Source organism: Narcine bancroftii, chromosome 1 (assembly GCF_036971445.1).
Source record: "Narcine bancroftii isolate sNarBan1 chromosome 1, sNarBan1.hap1, whole genome shotgun sequence".
NCBI lineage: Eukaryota > Metazoa > Chordata > Chondrichthyes > Torpediniformes > Narcinidae > Narcine > Narcine bancroftii.
Genome location: NC_091469.1, coordinates 72,119,988 through 72,136,947, shown reverse-complemented (window position 1 = coordinate 72,136,947; position 16,960 = coordinate 72,119,988). Strand labels below are relative to the sequence as shown.

The 16,960-nt window shown below is 36.4% G+C and overlaps 1 protein-coding gene across 1 annotated transcript in view; it reads left to right on the top strand.

Annotated features, from left to right (window-relative positions):
• qng1 (Q-nucleotide N-glycosylase 1) overlaps positions 1–16,960 on the top strand; it is a 32,791-nt gene that overhangs the window by 8,826 nt on the left and 7,005 nt on the right. Inside the window, exons 3-4 of the mRNA XM_069930213.1 lie at positions 6,566–6,825; positions 13,620–13,815. Of these exons, the coding sequence (XP_069786314.1) occupies positions 6,566–6,825; positions 13,620–13,815 (456 nt within the window). The remainder of the gene's footprint in view (positions 1–6,565; positions 6,826–13,619; positions 13,816–16,960) is intronic.

Genomic DNA, 16,960 nt, shown 5'->3' with positions numbered 1-16,960 from the left:
TAAATAAAGTTTAAAAAAAAAAACAGAAAAAACTTGAAATACTCAATTATATATTCAATTATATATTCTGCGACTTTGAGGGTTGAAGTAGCAGAAGAGAAACCACAATTTTTCAAGAACAAGGATGAAGTGGAAGACTTTCTGCGATTTGTAATGGCAATCGTGAAATTTATGCAGAATCATGGACGTTTATGAATATTTATGCCCCAAATTAAAATGATGAAGGATATTTTTTTAAAAATGCAGGAGGAAGACAAAATATATTGATTGGAGATTTGAATTTGTTTAGATCCAATATTGGATAAATCAGCGAGAACAGTAACAAGTGCAAAAAGCTGCAAAAATGACTATCATTTATGAAGGATTTAAATTTAATTGATATATGGAGGTGGCTTAACCACCATAGAAAGAGACTACACATTCTATTCAAGGGTACATGATTCACAAACAAGGACTGACTTAATTTTAATATCTGCCTAGCTACAAAATAGAGTGGTAAAAACAGTGTACTTGTCAAGATTTTTATCAGACAACTCGCCATTAAAGTTAAGTATTACCGTAATGGAAAAAGAAGAAAGTATGTTAGATGGTGCCTTAATGCGACATTATTAAAGAGGAAGGATTTTTGTGAACTTATTAAGAGATAGAAATATTTTGTGAAAACAATTTTCCACTTTCTAATATGGGATATGTTTAAAACTTATCTGAGGGGACAAATTGTTTCTTATATTAAAAATCTTTAGAGAGAATAAGCGAGAGAATAAGAAGATATAGAGAAGGATAAAACAAAATTGGAAATAGAATATCAGATATCAAGAACACAAGAAAAATATAGAATATTGGAGAACAAAATGTTACAACATAATACATTACCAACATGTATAATGGAAAAAATGATAATAAAAACTAAACAAAAATATGAACTAGAGAACACATAAAGTGTTATCTTGGCAGGTTAAAGCAGAGGAGTCATCCAGAATGATAAATGCAATAGAAACATCCTATAACATATAATCAAAATGAGATAAATAGTACATTTAGACATTACTATAGGAAATTATATAAATCAGAATTAGTGGGAGATGAAATAAAGATGGAAGAATTTTTAACAAATGTTGAACTTCCTGTACCAGAAGAGAGAGAAAAAAATGATTTAAATGCACCCTTTTACAAGGGAAGAAATAGATAAATCTTTGGGTACTTTACAAGCTAATAAGCTCCCAGGGTAAGATGGGATCCCTCCTGAGTTCTATAGACAATTTAAAGATTTGTTGATGCCTCTGTTGATGGGTTGAGTTAGACCAGGCGGTGGAGACCCAGACCCTCCTGGACACTTATACAACTGCTATAATTACAGTGCTACCAAAAATAGGTAAAGACCCACTAAAAACCTCATCATCACTCCTGAATGCAGATTATAGAATCCTAGCAAAGGTTGAATATTTACCAAAATGAATGCATCTAGATCAGGTAGGGATTGTTAAAGGAAGGTATTCTTCAAAATAGTTTAAGTAGATTATTCAGTATAATACATATGGGAAAATTAAAGTTGAATCCAAACAACTTTTTTTAGATGCAGAAAAGGCATTTGACTGACGAGAATAGTCTTTCTTATATGAAACGTTGGAAAAATTTGGCATCGGTAGAAAATTTATAATTTGGGTTAAAATCTCTATCTTAAGCTGCAAGCTAAAATTATAACTAATAATGAAACGGCATCTATTTTTCCCTTGAGTAGATTGAGTAGACAGTGGATTGAGTAGACATTGGTGTCCTCTATCCCCAGCATTATTTATACTTGCGACTGAACCTCTGGCAGAGATTATAAGAAGAGATCCAGATATTAAGGGCTTCAAAGTTGGACAGGAAGAACATAAAGTTAGTTTATTTGCTGATGATGTACGTGTCTATCCCAGCTGAATCATTGATAAAGTTGCAAACAATATTAGAAAAATATGGAAGAATATCGGGATATAAAATAAATTTGGACAAAAGTAAGATAATGCCATTGCAAAATTTTGACTATGAAAGAAACCGAAGAGGTAACAAATTTAATTGGAAGAATGGAATTAAATATTTAGGAATAATGACAGATAATAATTTATATAAGCTTAATTATACTCTATTAGTGTTACAGGGTATATTATATATAAATATGTTTTTAAAAGAGATAGATTATGGGGTTTGGTGTAAGTCACTTCACAAGCAGAACAAAACACATCTCGTTCAAAATGCCAGAGCTTTGCTCAAGCCAGATATCCAGGCTCCAAGTTCCTTTGCAAAGACAATGAAACTGCTTTGGAAGGAATTTTTAAAAGCAGATGCAAATGGACAGTCTTGGCTTAAGTGCTGATAAAGATCTTTCAAAGATTGGGTTTGGATTCTTGGGAGTGGTTGTTTGGTTTTCACAAGAAGAGAGAGAGAGGAAAAAACTAACAGGATTCACTTTTAGAGAGAGAGGTCAGTTTTGCAGTAGCTTTTGGAGGCTGCAACTTGACAAACTGGCAGTTTGTTGAAAACCCCATTTTAAAGATGGGTTATGAGTTCCGAGTTCAGCCAGTTCAAAACCCTTGTGGTCCTAACAAGACGAAATGGCTGGCTAGTTTATTTCTCCTGAAATAAGGGAAACGAGGAACTCTGTGGTGACCTGGAAGAAGAGGTTATCATTTGGAAAACCCATGATGGGGCAAGTTTCTTTAGCAACATACTGAAGTGGCTGATTGGGGGAAATCATTTTGTGAGCGTCCAATAAGCAACAAATTTCCCTCTCTGAAACCAACAAGAACCTTCCTGAGCGGTAACCATTTAACTTTCAGCACCAGAGCCTGGTGAAAATTCATAAATGTTGAATTCTCTGCACAGTATAAGAATTATCTGATAGCGGTGAACTTGGAGAAGTGAAAAGTGAATGATTGGATTATTAAAGCAAAGAACTTTCCTGAACATGTACACATTACATACAGGTGCACTTAGAACTAGAAGGGGGTTAAGTGAGGTTAAGTTAATAGTCATAAGTTAAAGTTTGATTTTATATATATGTTTAAAGAAAATTAAAAGAAATTTTGTTTAACCATTTGTCTTTGTGAATTTCTATTGCTACTGGGTTTTGCGGTTCTCTGGGTTCGTAACATTGGAAAAAGTAGAAAATATTTACAGAAATGGAAAGATCTACCGATTATATTAATAGGAAGGGTAAATTGTATAAAAATGAAGCTAATATCAAGACTACAGTATCTCTTTCAATTGTTGTCTATTGCATTAATTAAAATGTTCTTTTAATTATTACAAAAGACCATTCCTATGGAATAACAAAGTACCAAGAATTGCACTGGAAAAGTTAACATAGGATTATAAATTGGGAGGACTTATACTCCCAGATTTTAAGAAGTAGTATCTCTCAGCACAAGCAAGATTTCTATTATCTTTCCTTGAAGAAAACAGTCCCCTTCGTGGATTCAATATGGGACTGAATTCAATAAAGGAGGAGATAATAAAGAACTAAAGTGGAATGTTCAGTCAGTATTAAAAAAAATGGATAATCCTATACTAATACATATGATTAGAACATGGCAAGAAATGAATAAATGTATCAGGGGGGAAAAAGCAGGTATATCACTGAAGACACTATTATGTAAAAATGTAATACTGCCTGTGAATCTGGGTAACAAAATATTGAATTCATGGTATGACAAAGGAATAAGATACGTTGATGATTGTTATATGGATGGATCTCTTGTGTCTTTTGAACAATTAAGAAATATTTATTACGTAGCTAATGGAACATACTTTTGCTTCTTCCAGTTAAGATGGTTTTGAAGAGAAAGATGAGGACCAAACTGGGTCCCACCTGAAATTAGTGAGATGGAATGAACGATTTGGTTGGGGAACACACCTAAATTTATATCAAAGATGTACTTTGCTCTCCAAAATGAAAGTGCAAAACCAGGTTTACAGAGATCAAAAGAGAGATGAAAGTCAGATTTAGGAGTTGCAATAATGGAAAGATGTTGGTCTGATTGGTGTTTGGATAGCATGATGTCAATTATAAATGCAAGCATGGATTAGTACAATATAATTTCCTATACCTCACACCACAGAAATTACATAAATCAAAATTGGAAATTTCGGAGATGTGGAATAGAAATAGGAACATTTGCACATGCTACATGGTTGTGTGTGAAGGTGAGACTTTTTTGAAAGGATATTATTGAAATATTAACAAGGATAACGGGTAGCCTTTGTGGTCAACCTGTAGCTTTATCTTTTGGTCAACTTTATTGAAATAAGTAATAAACTAAATAAATTCCAAATTTGGCTTTAGCAATGGCTAAGAAATGTATTGCGATGACTTGGAAATCTGACTCCACAATGGAAGACAGAGATGAACAGTTGTATACCAATGGGGAAAAAAAAATCACAAACTAAAGAACAAATGATGATGTATTTATAAAATATGGCAACCATTTTATAGAGGTCCAAATATAAATTTAAAAAGATGCTATTATTATAAAAATGTAAGTGATCTCCCAATGAAGATATTTTTAAACCCAACTGTAAGGCCTGACAGTGTACGAATTTGTACTGTTAAAAGGAAGAGGTTGTTTTGTAAAAAAAATGTTTTGTATATACTTCAAAATTTTCCACTTTCAAGATAAATATATGGAAAAAAACAAAAATAAGATTTTTAGAAAATATGGTGGCTTGATGTTCTTTGGTAGGTTCTATTGAAGAAGTAAATAAAAGGACATGTCTGAGAGCTGTTGTCTGGCTTCAGCAAGTTAAAGGTCAGTGCACCAAACCACAGAAGCACTACCCTTGTGTGTGGGTTTGGTAGTGAGATTGGGATTGGTGTGAAGAGAAGTGGAGGGCAGAGTGGTTTGATAGGGTGAGATTAGAATGTGCAAGGGGAGTGGTGAGGTTGAGATGGTTGATACCTCGACGGCAATTGGAAATGTAAAAGTCCATAGTGGGTGGATGGTCAGGATGATGATCCAAGAGGAGAAAGGAAGCTTAAGGCAGGGCAAGGGGTCTTCAATAGGGGGTGAAGAATCATGGTGGAAGAAGTGGATATGGAAACGATGGAAGAAGAGTTTGCCATCGTGGCGGTGCACAGAACTTTTTAAGGTGTGGCTGAAGGTGAAGCCTGTACTGAGGACAGCATTGTGTCTGAGAGGTGAAGGTTGGAGGGGATAGTAAAACCAGCAAGGGTCAAAATGGAGGATGTTGAGGGGTGGAGGAGATCTGCTTGGGGAGTCGAGGTTTGGGGAAGTCAGAGGAGGGAGGTGGGGGGTTTGGGAGGTCAAAGGATGGAGGTGGCAGAGAGGGGAGTTGATAGGATGAGAGGGTCTGAGGGCTGGGGTGGTGGGAAGAAAGGAATCCTCAAAGGAGTAGATGGGGGGTGAGTAGGGAGGTCTGATGGGATAAGGAGTGGTGGGGGGGAAGGATGATGCGGTGAGATCTAGCAGCAGAGGAATCTAGTGTGTCAGCCTTGTGGAAGTGGAAGTTGTGGGAACTGAAATGGGGGTGGTTGGGACTGGGGTAAATACAATTAATGGCACTGCTATTGATATTAGTTGTAAAGTTCAGATGGGAAATTTAAATATCTGCACAATTAATGTTTAATTTTCTTGTCATTCATTTTTAGCAACAATTAAATAATTATAGTTGCCATTAAATAGTGTCTTCACAATCTCAACAAACAAAAGCACTTCATAGTCATTGGAATATCCAGTTTGCAGATATATCTGGAACTCTGCTTTAGTGACATTTGAGGGATAAATACGATTGGAAGAATATTCATTAATAGTTTAAAGACAGTTTTCTTTCAGAACAAACTAAAATGTTCTTTTTTGTGAGGAGAGAATAAGTAAGGAGATATCAAAAGAGTACAATTTAGCTGGATTAGGATTTTACCTTTATGATGACATTGATGTCTGTTCCTATTCCAAATCAATGTCTAGACTGGGAAAGCTGGCTAATTTTATTTCTCTCTCACCCAAGTCATAGTCATGCAACATAGAAAAGGCCCTTGTCCATGCTTCTTGATATTAACCAAGTTAGCATTGTGGGCTCACTATATTTGCCTGCATTTGGTCCACATCCTTCTAAGCTCTTCCTATCCATAAATGTAAAAAAGTACACACCTTTATCAATGTGTATACTATTGGTCTAACATTACATTTTCATAAATAGGGTTTTAATATTAGAGCTTTTTGACATAGATAATTGAAACATTAGACAATGAATTTTTTTTTAAGAACTGCAGATGTGGGGAATAACATAGGAAATGCTGGAAATACTTAGCAGGCCTGGCAGTAACTGTGGGAAGAGAAACAGCTAACATTTCAGACCAAAGCTCCTTTACCAGAGTATTCCTAAACCGTATATCAACTTGAAGCATTGACATTTTATTTCCACAGGTATAGCTGGACCTGCTGAGTGTTTCAACAGTTTCTAATTTTGTGTGTTAAGCAATTTATTTGCACATTGAACAATCTTGATCAAAAACCTGAGCTTTTTCCAGTAATAGTATTAATTTTTATATTTTGGTGTTTCTTTACATAAGACATTCCAATCACCAAAGCATCATATTTTGCCAACATCACCCTTGAGGAACTGAAATATGTGCTGCGTTCAGACACGGATGTTCCAATGCCACTGATCGAAGAACGTCTCAGAGTGCTTAAGGAAGCTGGAAATGTTTTGCTGGAAAAGTTTGATGGTTCCTTTCTTAACTGCATTAAGAAGAGTGAGAATAATGCCCAGAAACTGCTACATATTGTGGTGGAAAACTTTCCGTCATATAGAGATGAAACTATATTTCAGGTGAGTCTTTTGTGGTTGAACTACCTTTCTATGTCAACAGGACACAATAGCATTCTTAAATATCTTTACTATTACAAAGGCATAGAAATGCATATGCTGCAGCAGTTTAGAATAGGACATTGAAGCAACATCACAATGAGAAGAACTAAATCCTATGGTCTTTGTGCATCTTCTTTTTGTATCACCATTTCCATTGTCAGAAATGTGCCAGCACAGATATAATGGTGTGTGAGTTTCTATGGTGATTGTGGACCAGAGGTGTTGTGGAGATCAGATTAGATCATTGGGCTGTAGACCAGTGAATTTGGAGTTTGTTAGGTGAATTGATTGAGGGATGGGGTGAGTGTAGAGAAAATAGAGAAGGATGATTGTGCTTCAGGGAGTCAGCTGCTTGGGAGCTGGGATGTGTGTCGACCTAAGAGGGTTGGGGGAACTGAAGGTGTTTTAATGGCTCCAGCTGGATTATGGTTTAAGGTCAGGGGCAGAGAGTATTGGTTCCATACAAGGTTGGGCCTAAAAACAAAGTTAAGACTTGCTTGTACAAGAGTCTCTTCCCACAAACTATGAATATCTTTTTTCTGGGAGTGACTGGTGTCTTGTTGATTAAAAGTTACTCCCAGACCAGCATGATTCTATTTCCCAATCAATGTTCCATATGGAAAATAGCACCCAAAATGACGTTATTGCAGTGAAACGTGACCAGAGCATCTGTTGGAATTTCTGGTCCAACATTAAACTGGATCAAAAATATTGCCACTGCACTTTGTAACTTATCAATCCCTATTGATGTCTTTGAATTTAAAATTGTCATGATAAAATACAGTATCTGAGTTTTAGTAGTGGTGAAGTGAAATGGAAAAGTTTACTATGGAATCCTTAGAAACATCGAAGATAAATATTCTATCTATACTCATAATTGTGTCAGTACGATGTAACTGCAGGAATTCTTCGGGACAATTTCATTCTTTATTGTTGAGTACAAGCAATTTGTAACATTTTTCAAAGTTCCATTTGGGAAAACCATTAATTCATTTTGTCTTGTGTTGAAATATAATAAAACTTTGAAATGACATCCAATATTGATTTTTGATTTCTCTCCTGAATTTAACAGGCAATTTCAGGTATTGATTAAGTATTGTTTTAGGTTATTTTTCCTGACATTAAGTAAGCACGCATAAATAAAATAGTGGTCAACATTTCACCACAAACTAAACAGAAAAACCTCAGATGTAGTCCTTGATATAATTTCACCAGATTGACGCCTCATTTTTGAGTACGCGTAGTGCTCTTCTAACATACTGTGCTCTTTGGTCTTCACTAAGTATAGTTAGTTGGTGGGAATGATAAAGTGAGAGAGATAGATAGTAAGGACTATAGATAAACTTAAGAGTAGATTCTTACTTCTGAGACACAGCCAGTGAACATGAGGCCTCCATAAGCTCTTGTCCATTATCTGGTGGACATGAGGAGGGAGAAAAGTGTAGCAGAAACAGCTAAAAGATGTATTTAGAAGCAGATGTATGCACCACCACCAGGAGGAAATGTATTCAGTCCAGTTCAAGTTTTTTTTTGTTATTTGATACTTGAGTTCGAATCATGAGTGGTCCAGAAAGTCAACCTTTGCATGTATACAGAATTGTAGAACAGAGGTCATTAATAGTGTTTCAGTGAGATGATCAATTAGTGCATTGCAAGAGCATTATGAGATCACTATTGTGAGATTAATTCAGGGCCCTGATGGCAGCAGAGTCGAAACTGTCTTTAAACTTGGTGCAAGATTTCACGCTTTTGAACCTCCCCAATGAGAGGAGGGAGAAGAGAGTGTGGCCAGGGTGGAATGGGTCCCTTTGTATGTTGGCTACCTTTCTGTAGCAGCAAGCAGTGTTGCTGGAGGGGAGAAAGATTTGAGTGATGTTCTTAACTGCATTCACCCATGCTTAGATACTTTTGATGGCGTGCTTATGGTTGTTAAGAGGCATTCTGAACTTCCTTTGCCCTCGAAGGAAGTTGAGGTGTTGGTGTGCTTTCTTGAATGTTCTGTCAATGTGGTTGGTTCAGATAAGGTCTCTAGCTGATGTCAGCTTGAAATTGTTCCATTTCAGTCTTACCCACAGCCCAGCAGACTTTGGAGTTGGTAATTATATATGGCAGTTTCCTCAGGTTGATGAATGTGTTCAATTGGGTCAGGGCTCATTGCGACTTGTCGTAGGAGGCTCTAATGCTCTGCAGATCATGACAAGTCGGTTTCAGGAGGTGGCATCCATCATTGGTCCAGGTTTAGGTCAGGAGGGGCAGTTGTACATGGAATATAAGCAGAGGGTAGATAGGTCTCCATTAGTTTTTGAGGCCTGGGCAGCTCGGCTGTCCATGCAGTGAAGTCTCTTTGGTGGGCTATGTTGCCAGGCGCTCCACAAGGTTGGGACTTTTCTCTGGTCATGTCCAAGTTGGCAGAATTGATTGTTCCTTCCTAGCAGCTAGAGGATCTCTAAACCTGAAAGAAAACTTAAAAGAGAAATATTAGTGATATATAGAGTGTTAAAGAGCAGGGAAACCATTAATTCTGAAGAATTTCCTAATTTGAGACCAAATTCTCAACCTATTTCTCATTAACAGATTATGCGTTAATTTGGAAAAGGGAAATGGTAAAAAAAAATCCTAAAATTGCCAGCATAGAAGTTTGTTAGAGAACTGTAATTCTATTTCTACCCAAGAGGAGAGATTCATTGACTTATTCAAATGTAAATTATGTCTGTTAATTACCCAATAAATAGTCCAATCTAAAATCTGGAAGTAAGTGATAATCTTCCATTTAATGTGGTCCTGAAGATGGGCTTTATTTGTACGTGGTTTTTTTCACCCTGCCATATAACCGAATCCAGTGAACTGAAAAAGGATTTGGGGATAAAAATTGGTAACACTTGAAAAAGAAACAAAAATTTAGGTAAAATATTCATTTTAATTGAATTAATATGTCCCATCATTGTAATAGATAAGGATGACCAACCTGATAATGATAGTTTAATCTTCATGAAAGAGAATTTCTGGGTATTACTCAATAAGTTTTTATAACTTTTCGTAATTGTAATTTATAAATATTGGAAAAGTTATTTCACCATTTTAAATGGAAAGTTGGAATAACCTGCAAAAGCAACTTTTTAAGGGTAGAATTTCACTCTTAAATAAATTTAATTTATAACCAAAGAACTGACTGAATCTATCAAAAAATTAATATTTTGTATAGAAATTTCAGGATTTGAAATAAAAAGCAGTAAATCATCTGCATAAAGTGATACTTTATGGTTTTTCACTGGCTCATCCTATTATAGATAGCCATCTTTTTCAACAGTCTTTGTTGGTTGCAGGTTTTCAAGGAATGGCATAGAATAGGTATTCAAAGTTTTAATGATCTCTTTATTTGATATAACTTTGCCTCTTTCGAACATTATCAGCTAAATTTAATCATTCCAAGTCACATTTTTAGATATTTACACATTAGACATTTTAAGTCTAAGCTTTCGGATTTTCAGCGAATTTCCAATATTAATATTCTTGATCTGTTTTTTTTAAAAATTTATAGTTTTATTTTCATGGTGGATTAACATAATGTATTTATAATGATTTATTGGATTTGTGTTCAGTTCCCCTGGCTGGGAGCAAGAGCAATTGGGAACGAGATTTGAACTTAACATTTTCAGATGAAGATTGGCACTTTACTCTCAGCTTGTGATTTCTCATTTTGTGCAAGACACTCCTTATTACAATTTAAGGTGGTACACAGAACTCATATACCCAAACTTAAATGATCTCGTTTTTAATGCAGCTATTGATCCATTATGTGAGAAATGTAAAATTTTTGAAGCTTTTCTGATCCATATGTTTTGGGAGTGCTCATATTTAGAGAGATTCTAGAAAGACATTTTCTAAACTTTATCAATGATTCGTAAGTTTAATTTGGAACCTTGCCCGTTAATTGCTTTGTTTGGTTTACCTTGTGATTCAGATAAACTTATAACGGAATCTTAGGAAAAGTTTTAGCTTTTACAGTGTTGATGCCCAAACAAATAATTTTATTGAAATGGAAAGATGATTAATCCTCTACTCAAACATAAGTTTAGAGAAAATTAGATATAATAAAGGTAGAAAGTTTCAATTTATGAAATTGTAGGGCCCATTCTTAGAATTTTTTAAATACAGATATATGATCCTTTATCCGGAACCCTTGGGGGATAGTGTGTTCTGAATTTTGAAATTTTCCGTATTTCGGAAAGCCCACCCGAATTGTGCTGCCGTATACACCCCCACCCCCTTCCAGTCGCCCGGCCACCTCCCCCAACCGCCGGTCCCTCGGCCCCCCAGCCTCCTCCCCAGATCGCTGGTCCCTAGGCCACCTCCCCTGACCGCTGGTCCCCCGGCTGCCAGTCCCTCGGCCGCCCGGAAGTCTCCCCTGACCGCCAGATTCTGGAGCTTTCCAGATTTTAGATGTCTGGATAAAGGATTGTGTACCTGTAATTGGAAGAATTAACAATTATTTTATGTTATAGTGGTCCATTGCCCATTCTCTGGAGATTGCCAGTGGTTCCACATTATTGATTTTTAAATTTTCATTAATTTATAAGGTAACCTTGATTATAGGGAGGGGATAGATTAGATTTTGTTTTTTTTCTTTTTTCCTTTATTTTGTATACAATTTCAACAAATGGGTTTAACATGGCCGCATAGATCATTTCAATTAAATGTTTTTGAGGTATTATAAGCAATTATTGATGTATCTTTTTTGTTGGCATTTTTGTGCGTGCTTACTCGTGTATATATATGAATTATGTAATTGTCTTCTATATTTATGCTTATATGTTAAACTCAAAAAAATTTAAAAGGTCGACATATGATTTTATTGCCTGATTCTAATTTTGAGGAATATGTACTTTCAATACCACAAAAGGGATATATATCTGATTTGTATTGTATTTTACAAGAAATTGATAATAAAAAAGATTGGGATGAGGATAAGTTGAAATGGGAAAAAGATTTAGGTTTTATAATAGCTGAAGAAGCCTGGATGGAAATTTGTCAGAATAGTATTAGGAAATTGGTTAATGCTAGATTAGCGATGATTAATTACAATTTTATACATCAGTTATATTTAACACCGGAGAAACTAAAAAAGTTTGGTCTTAGTAAGTCGGATTGCTGTTTTCGTTGTGACCAGACGGCTAATACTTTTTTGCATACTGTTTGGCTTTGTGATCGATTGCAACAGTTTTGGAAGGGTATTCAATCTATACTTAATAGTTTATATAATATTTGTCTTATATTAGATCCTGGTATATTTTTATTAGGGAATATGCAATCATTAATTGATTTGGGCCTACAAGATTATCAGATTTCTTTTATCTATTTAGCTTTAGCTGTGGCCAAGAAATGTATAGCTCTTACTTGGAAAGATAGAAATATATTAACTTTAGATAGGTGGTATTTGGAGATGAAGTTCTGTTTGACTATGGAAAGGATATCTTTTTCAATTCAGGATAGAATGTCTTTTATAGGTTGAAGTGGACTCCGTTTATATGCATTTAAGTTTGATTTAAATATGTTTTTAAGTTTGATATTTTAGTATTGATAATTTTTTTTGATGTTAGTATCTTTATTTGTTATGTTTTATCTTTTTTTGTGTAAGGGGGTTTCTTTTTATATAATTATTGTTCATTTTATTAACTCTTCACTCTTTCACTCTTTATTTTGGGGGGGGTTAGACTAATTTTAAGCTAGGTCATTAATGTTGTGTACTAATTTGGGGGGGGAGTTTAGTTTATTTAGTCTGCCGATGTAGTATTGTAATTTTTATTATCTTATGTTTAATCTTTTTACTGTAACTTTTTATTTTATTCATGTTATAAAATCTTAAATAAAGTTTTAAAAAAAATTTAAAAAAGAAAGAATACAGGGAAAGCAGAGTAGAATAATTAAATTTTATGTAAAGAGAAAATCAGCTGGAAGAATTCGTAAAATGTTGCTTGGCTAGTGCTTTTTTGTTTTTGTACAATAATATACCACAAAGAGGCTTTTGCAAGCTCCAAGCCTGAGCTGTCCTACTTCCCTTGACTTTCACCCATATATTTTCATGACTTAGACACCTTCATTCCTTTTCCTCAGAATGTAATAAGACTGCCCTCTCGTCTGTAACCTGATTGTATTATCTTCATAATTAATCTGTGGCTATAGTTCACAAATTGTGTGATCACACAAACCTCTTCTAGATCAGTAAAATAGCACAGGGTTAAGGTTTTGTAATACACAGTCCTTTATCCGGACATCCAAAATCCGGAAAGCTCCAAAAACTGGCATTTTTTTTCTGGTCCTGGTACAGCAGAGGGAGAAAGAGAGACATCAACACAACTAGGTTGGGTGGGGAGGGAGAGATGGCAGCGCGACTCGTGTGGGCGAGGAGGAGAGAGATGCCAGTGCGACTGGAAGGGGGTGGATACGGCAGCACAATTCGGGTGGGCTTAAATCTGGGGCAGCTGGCTTTTGTTCTGAAATCCGGGAAAATCCAAAATTCGGAACACACTGTCCCCCAAGGGTTCTGGATAAAGGATATTGTATCTCTATACCGCGGTACATTTTTCTTTCATTTTTACAGGAAGAAAGTGCAATGGTATTTTGTGTACCAGTGTCATCAATTCTAAAGAATACATTTCTCAAATTTCACCAGAATTGAGAGATGATTCATTGAGATTTATCTCACTAGATGTAATAAATATTTTGTATGTTCACAATTATGTACCTTTGTCATACAGGGAAAGAAAGTTGCTTTTTATAAAAGGGCACAAATCCTTATAGCGGACATCTGGGGTCTCCTGGAAGGAAAGGGACATGGTTTATTCCATGACATTGCCAATCTGTCTATGTTTGCAGACTACAGAATCCCTCAGGTGCTTGTGTATCTGGGAGCTATGAAGTACTCACAAGAACTCATGGAAAAACTCAAACAAGGTTTGTAAACAATTTAATGCTGATGGAGGGTAATTGTGATAAAGGAGGTACACTGCACATATGTTAATACAAGTCATGATTTTGGAAACTATATATGAGGACTGTGAAATCCATGGATAAAGTTAACTACCTAATGCCTCATGATCAATATTTCACTTATGTAGCTGAACATTAAGATATATTGAGCAAGTTGGATGTTCTTTGTTGAAGCAATATTGCCAAATTTAGGTGCATTTTGCATAAGCAGATGTTTCCCAACAAACAGTGAAAGTCTGAATTTTAGTGAAACTAAGGATTTTATAATACAGGAGCTTAATTCTATTTCAGGACATTAATTTAGAAGGTGGTATAGTGTATACATAATTTTATAATTTATTACACATTTCAAAATTAACTTTCATTTTTGACATTATTTTGAAAAGACCTCAGCTCCAAGCATTAGGTTTCTATCACAAAATAGTTTTTAAAATGTCCAGATTAAAGTAGTTGTTTTCTTTCAGTTGATTTGAAGACCATTATATCAATGCTGGCAGGTGAAGATCTATAGTCGTCCTGTTTTGGATTATGCATGGGCATCTCTGCAACTTTAACCATAATACATAGGAGCAGAAATGGGCTATTTAGCCCATTGGTCTGCCCCACCATTTAATCATGATCTGATCCATTTTCCCACTAAGATCCACTGTCCAGCTTCTCCCCATAAGCTTTGATCCTCTGGCTAATCAAGAGCATATCAGCCGCTGCGTTAAATATACCCAATGATCTGGCCTCCATAACCACCTGTTACAACAAATTCTACAGATTGTAAAACACGAAAGTCTGCAGACACTACAGTTTAAGTAAAGACACAATGCTAGAGAAACTCAGCAGGTCATTGACCTTTAAATAGCAAAGAAAAAGATACATAGTAGCAGTCCGTTCATGGAGACACGGACCGCCCCACAAAATAACCAGTGAATGTGGTGACTGCATGGACCTGGGGTGACACCAGCCATCATCCCATGTGACCTCCGCAGGGTGGGAAGATGGTGAACTCTGGCAGGAATGCTGCCCAATCACAGGCTGGCGCTCCGATGATGCGGGCCCCTGATGTCAGTGCCTGGGGCCCAGATAAGCGCAACGGCCAGAGCAATAAACCAGTTTCGCTTTCCAAGGCTTTGGTGTGTATGTTGTTCTTTTCCACGTTCGCATATCGTGAACTCTACAACATAACCGATGTTTCGGGTTTGATCCCTTCATACTTGATAAAGGGCTCAAGTCCGAAACAATGGTTATGTATCTTTGCTACAAAAAGGACACTATTTGATCTGCTGAGTTTCTCCATTATTGTGTTTTGACTAAATTCCACTGATTTACCACTCTTGGCTAAAGGAATTCCTCCATATTTCGGTTGTAAGCAAACGTCCTTCAATTCTGAAGTTATGTCCTCTTGTCCTAGAATCTCTCATTGTAGGGGGAGAAAAACTTTCTACATCTACTCAGTCTATGCCTTTCAGCAATCAAAATGTTTCAATGAAATCCCCCCCCCCCCATTCTCCTAAATTCCAACAAGTACAAAAGCTGTCAAATCCTCCTCATATGATGATCTTTTAATTCCCAGAATCATCCTTGTGAACCTTCTCTGAAGCTTCTCCAACATCCATCGTAATACTGCAAGTGAGGTCTCACTAGCGCCTAACTATGCTTTGTAGGGTGCTTGTGTTTTCATAAATTTTTACTTGGTTCACCACTGCAATGAGCTGAAAAAAATAATTCTGGAGGTGGAATTGATGGTCTTTATAAATTGATCTTGCTTCAGTATAAGTCATAAGAAAGCCATAGTCACGCATGTCATTACACCCACCTCATTATGTTTTGAAGGATGGAAGGAAACCCATGCAGACATGGGGAGAACATATAAACTCCTTACAGACAGCACAGGTCCCAATCGCAAGCTGCGTACAGCATTGCGCTAACTGTTATGATAATCTTGCCATGTATGCTTATGCTCTGTACTTCCTGATCTTAGGACTAGAACATTGCCTGTCTCACTTTTTTTTCTGTTTTTCCTCTGCATTTATATTTTCAGTTATCTTGTGGGGATTTATCTGTATATTGCGATGAGATGATGCTATTTTTAATTGTTTCTGCATCACTAAACTGTGGAGCAAGAAAGATTGTATGTGAAAACAGCATACAGATTATAGGAGAATGACATGAAAATAATAGCAAACACTGGCAGTAATAAATTCAGATATAGGGGAGAGAAGTACAAATTGGATCACCACAGAGTTCCTTTTTGTTTCTCTTATTCGAAGTAAAACATTAGACTGCCAGTCTTCTCCTCTTGCATGAACCACAAGTGCTTTGACCAGGCCATCTTCCAGTCGGGCTTACCAGCTTGTTCTGTTCCAGTCCCAACTGACACTGTCAAGTGATCTCTCTCTCTCTCACTCACACACACACACACACACACACACACACACACACACACACACACACACACACACACACACACACACACACAGAAAGCCTATTTGCCAGACCTTTTCCCACTCCCCTAACTTAACTATATCCTTCCACAGCCTCTCCACATCCCTGTATAATTTGCTTTTCACTCAATTTAGTATCATCCACAAACCTGGCTACACTACTCTCTGATCTCTCTTCCAAATCATCAATGAAAATGTTGAACAGCTGCGGGACCAGCACTGACCCCTGCAGCACTCCACTTGTCGCTGTCTGCCAATCAGAAAACACCCATTTATCCCAACTCTCTGCTTTGTGTCAGTTAACCAATCCTTATTCCATGCCAATATACTTTCCCCTCCCCCCCTGGACTCCATTCATCTGTATCTTATTGATAGGTCTCTTGTGTGGCAACTTATCAAACGCCTTCTGGAAATCTAAATATACAACATCAATCTGTTCCCCTCTAACTACCGCACCCATCATATCCTCAAATAACTCCAGCAAATTTGTCAAACAAGACCTGCCCTTTCTGAATCCATGCTGTGCGTCTCCCTGATGGAATCCCTTTGTTCTAAATATCTCGTTATTTCAACCTTAGTGAGAGCTTCATGCATTTTCCCGACTACAGATATTAAGCTAACTGGTCAATGGTTATCCATCTTCTGCTGTCTTCCAATCTGCCCAGAATCCATAT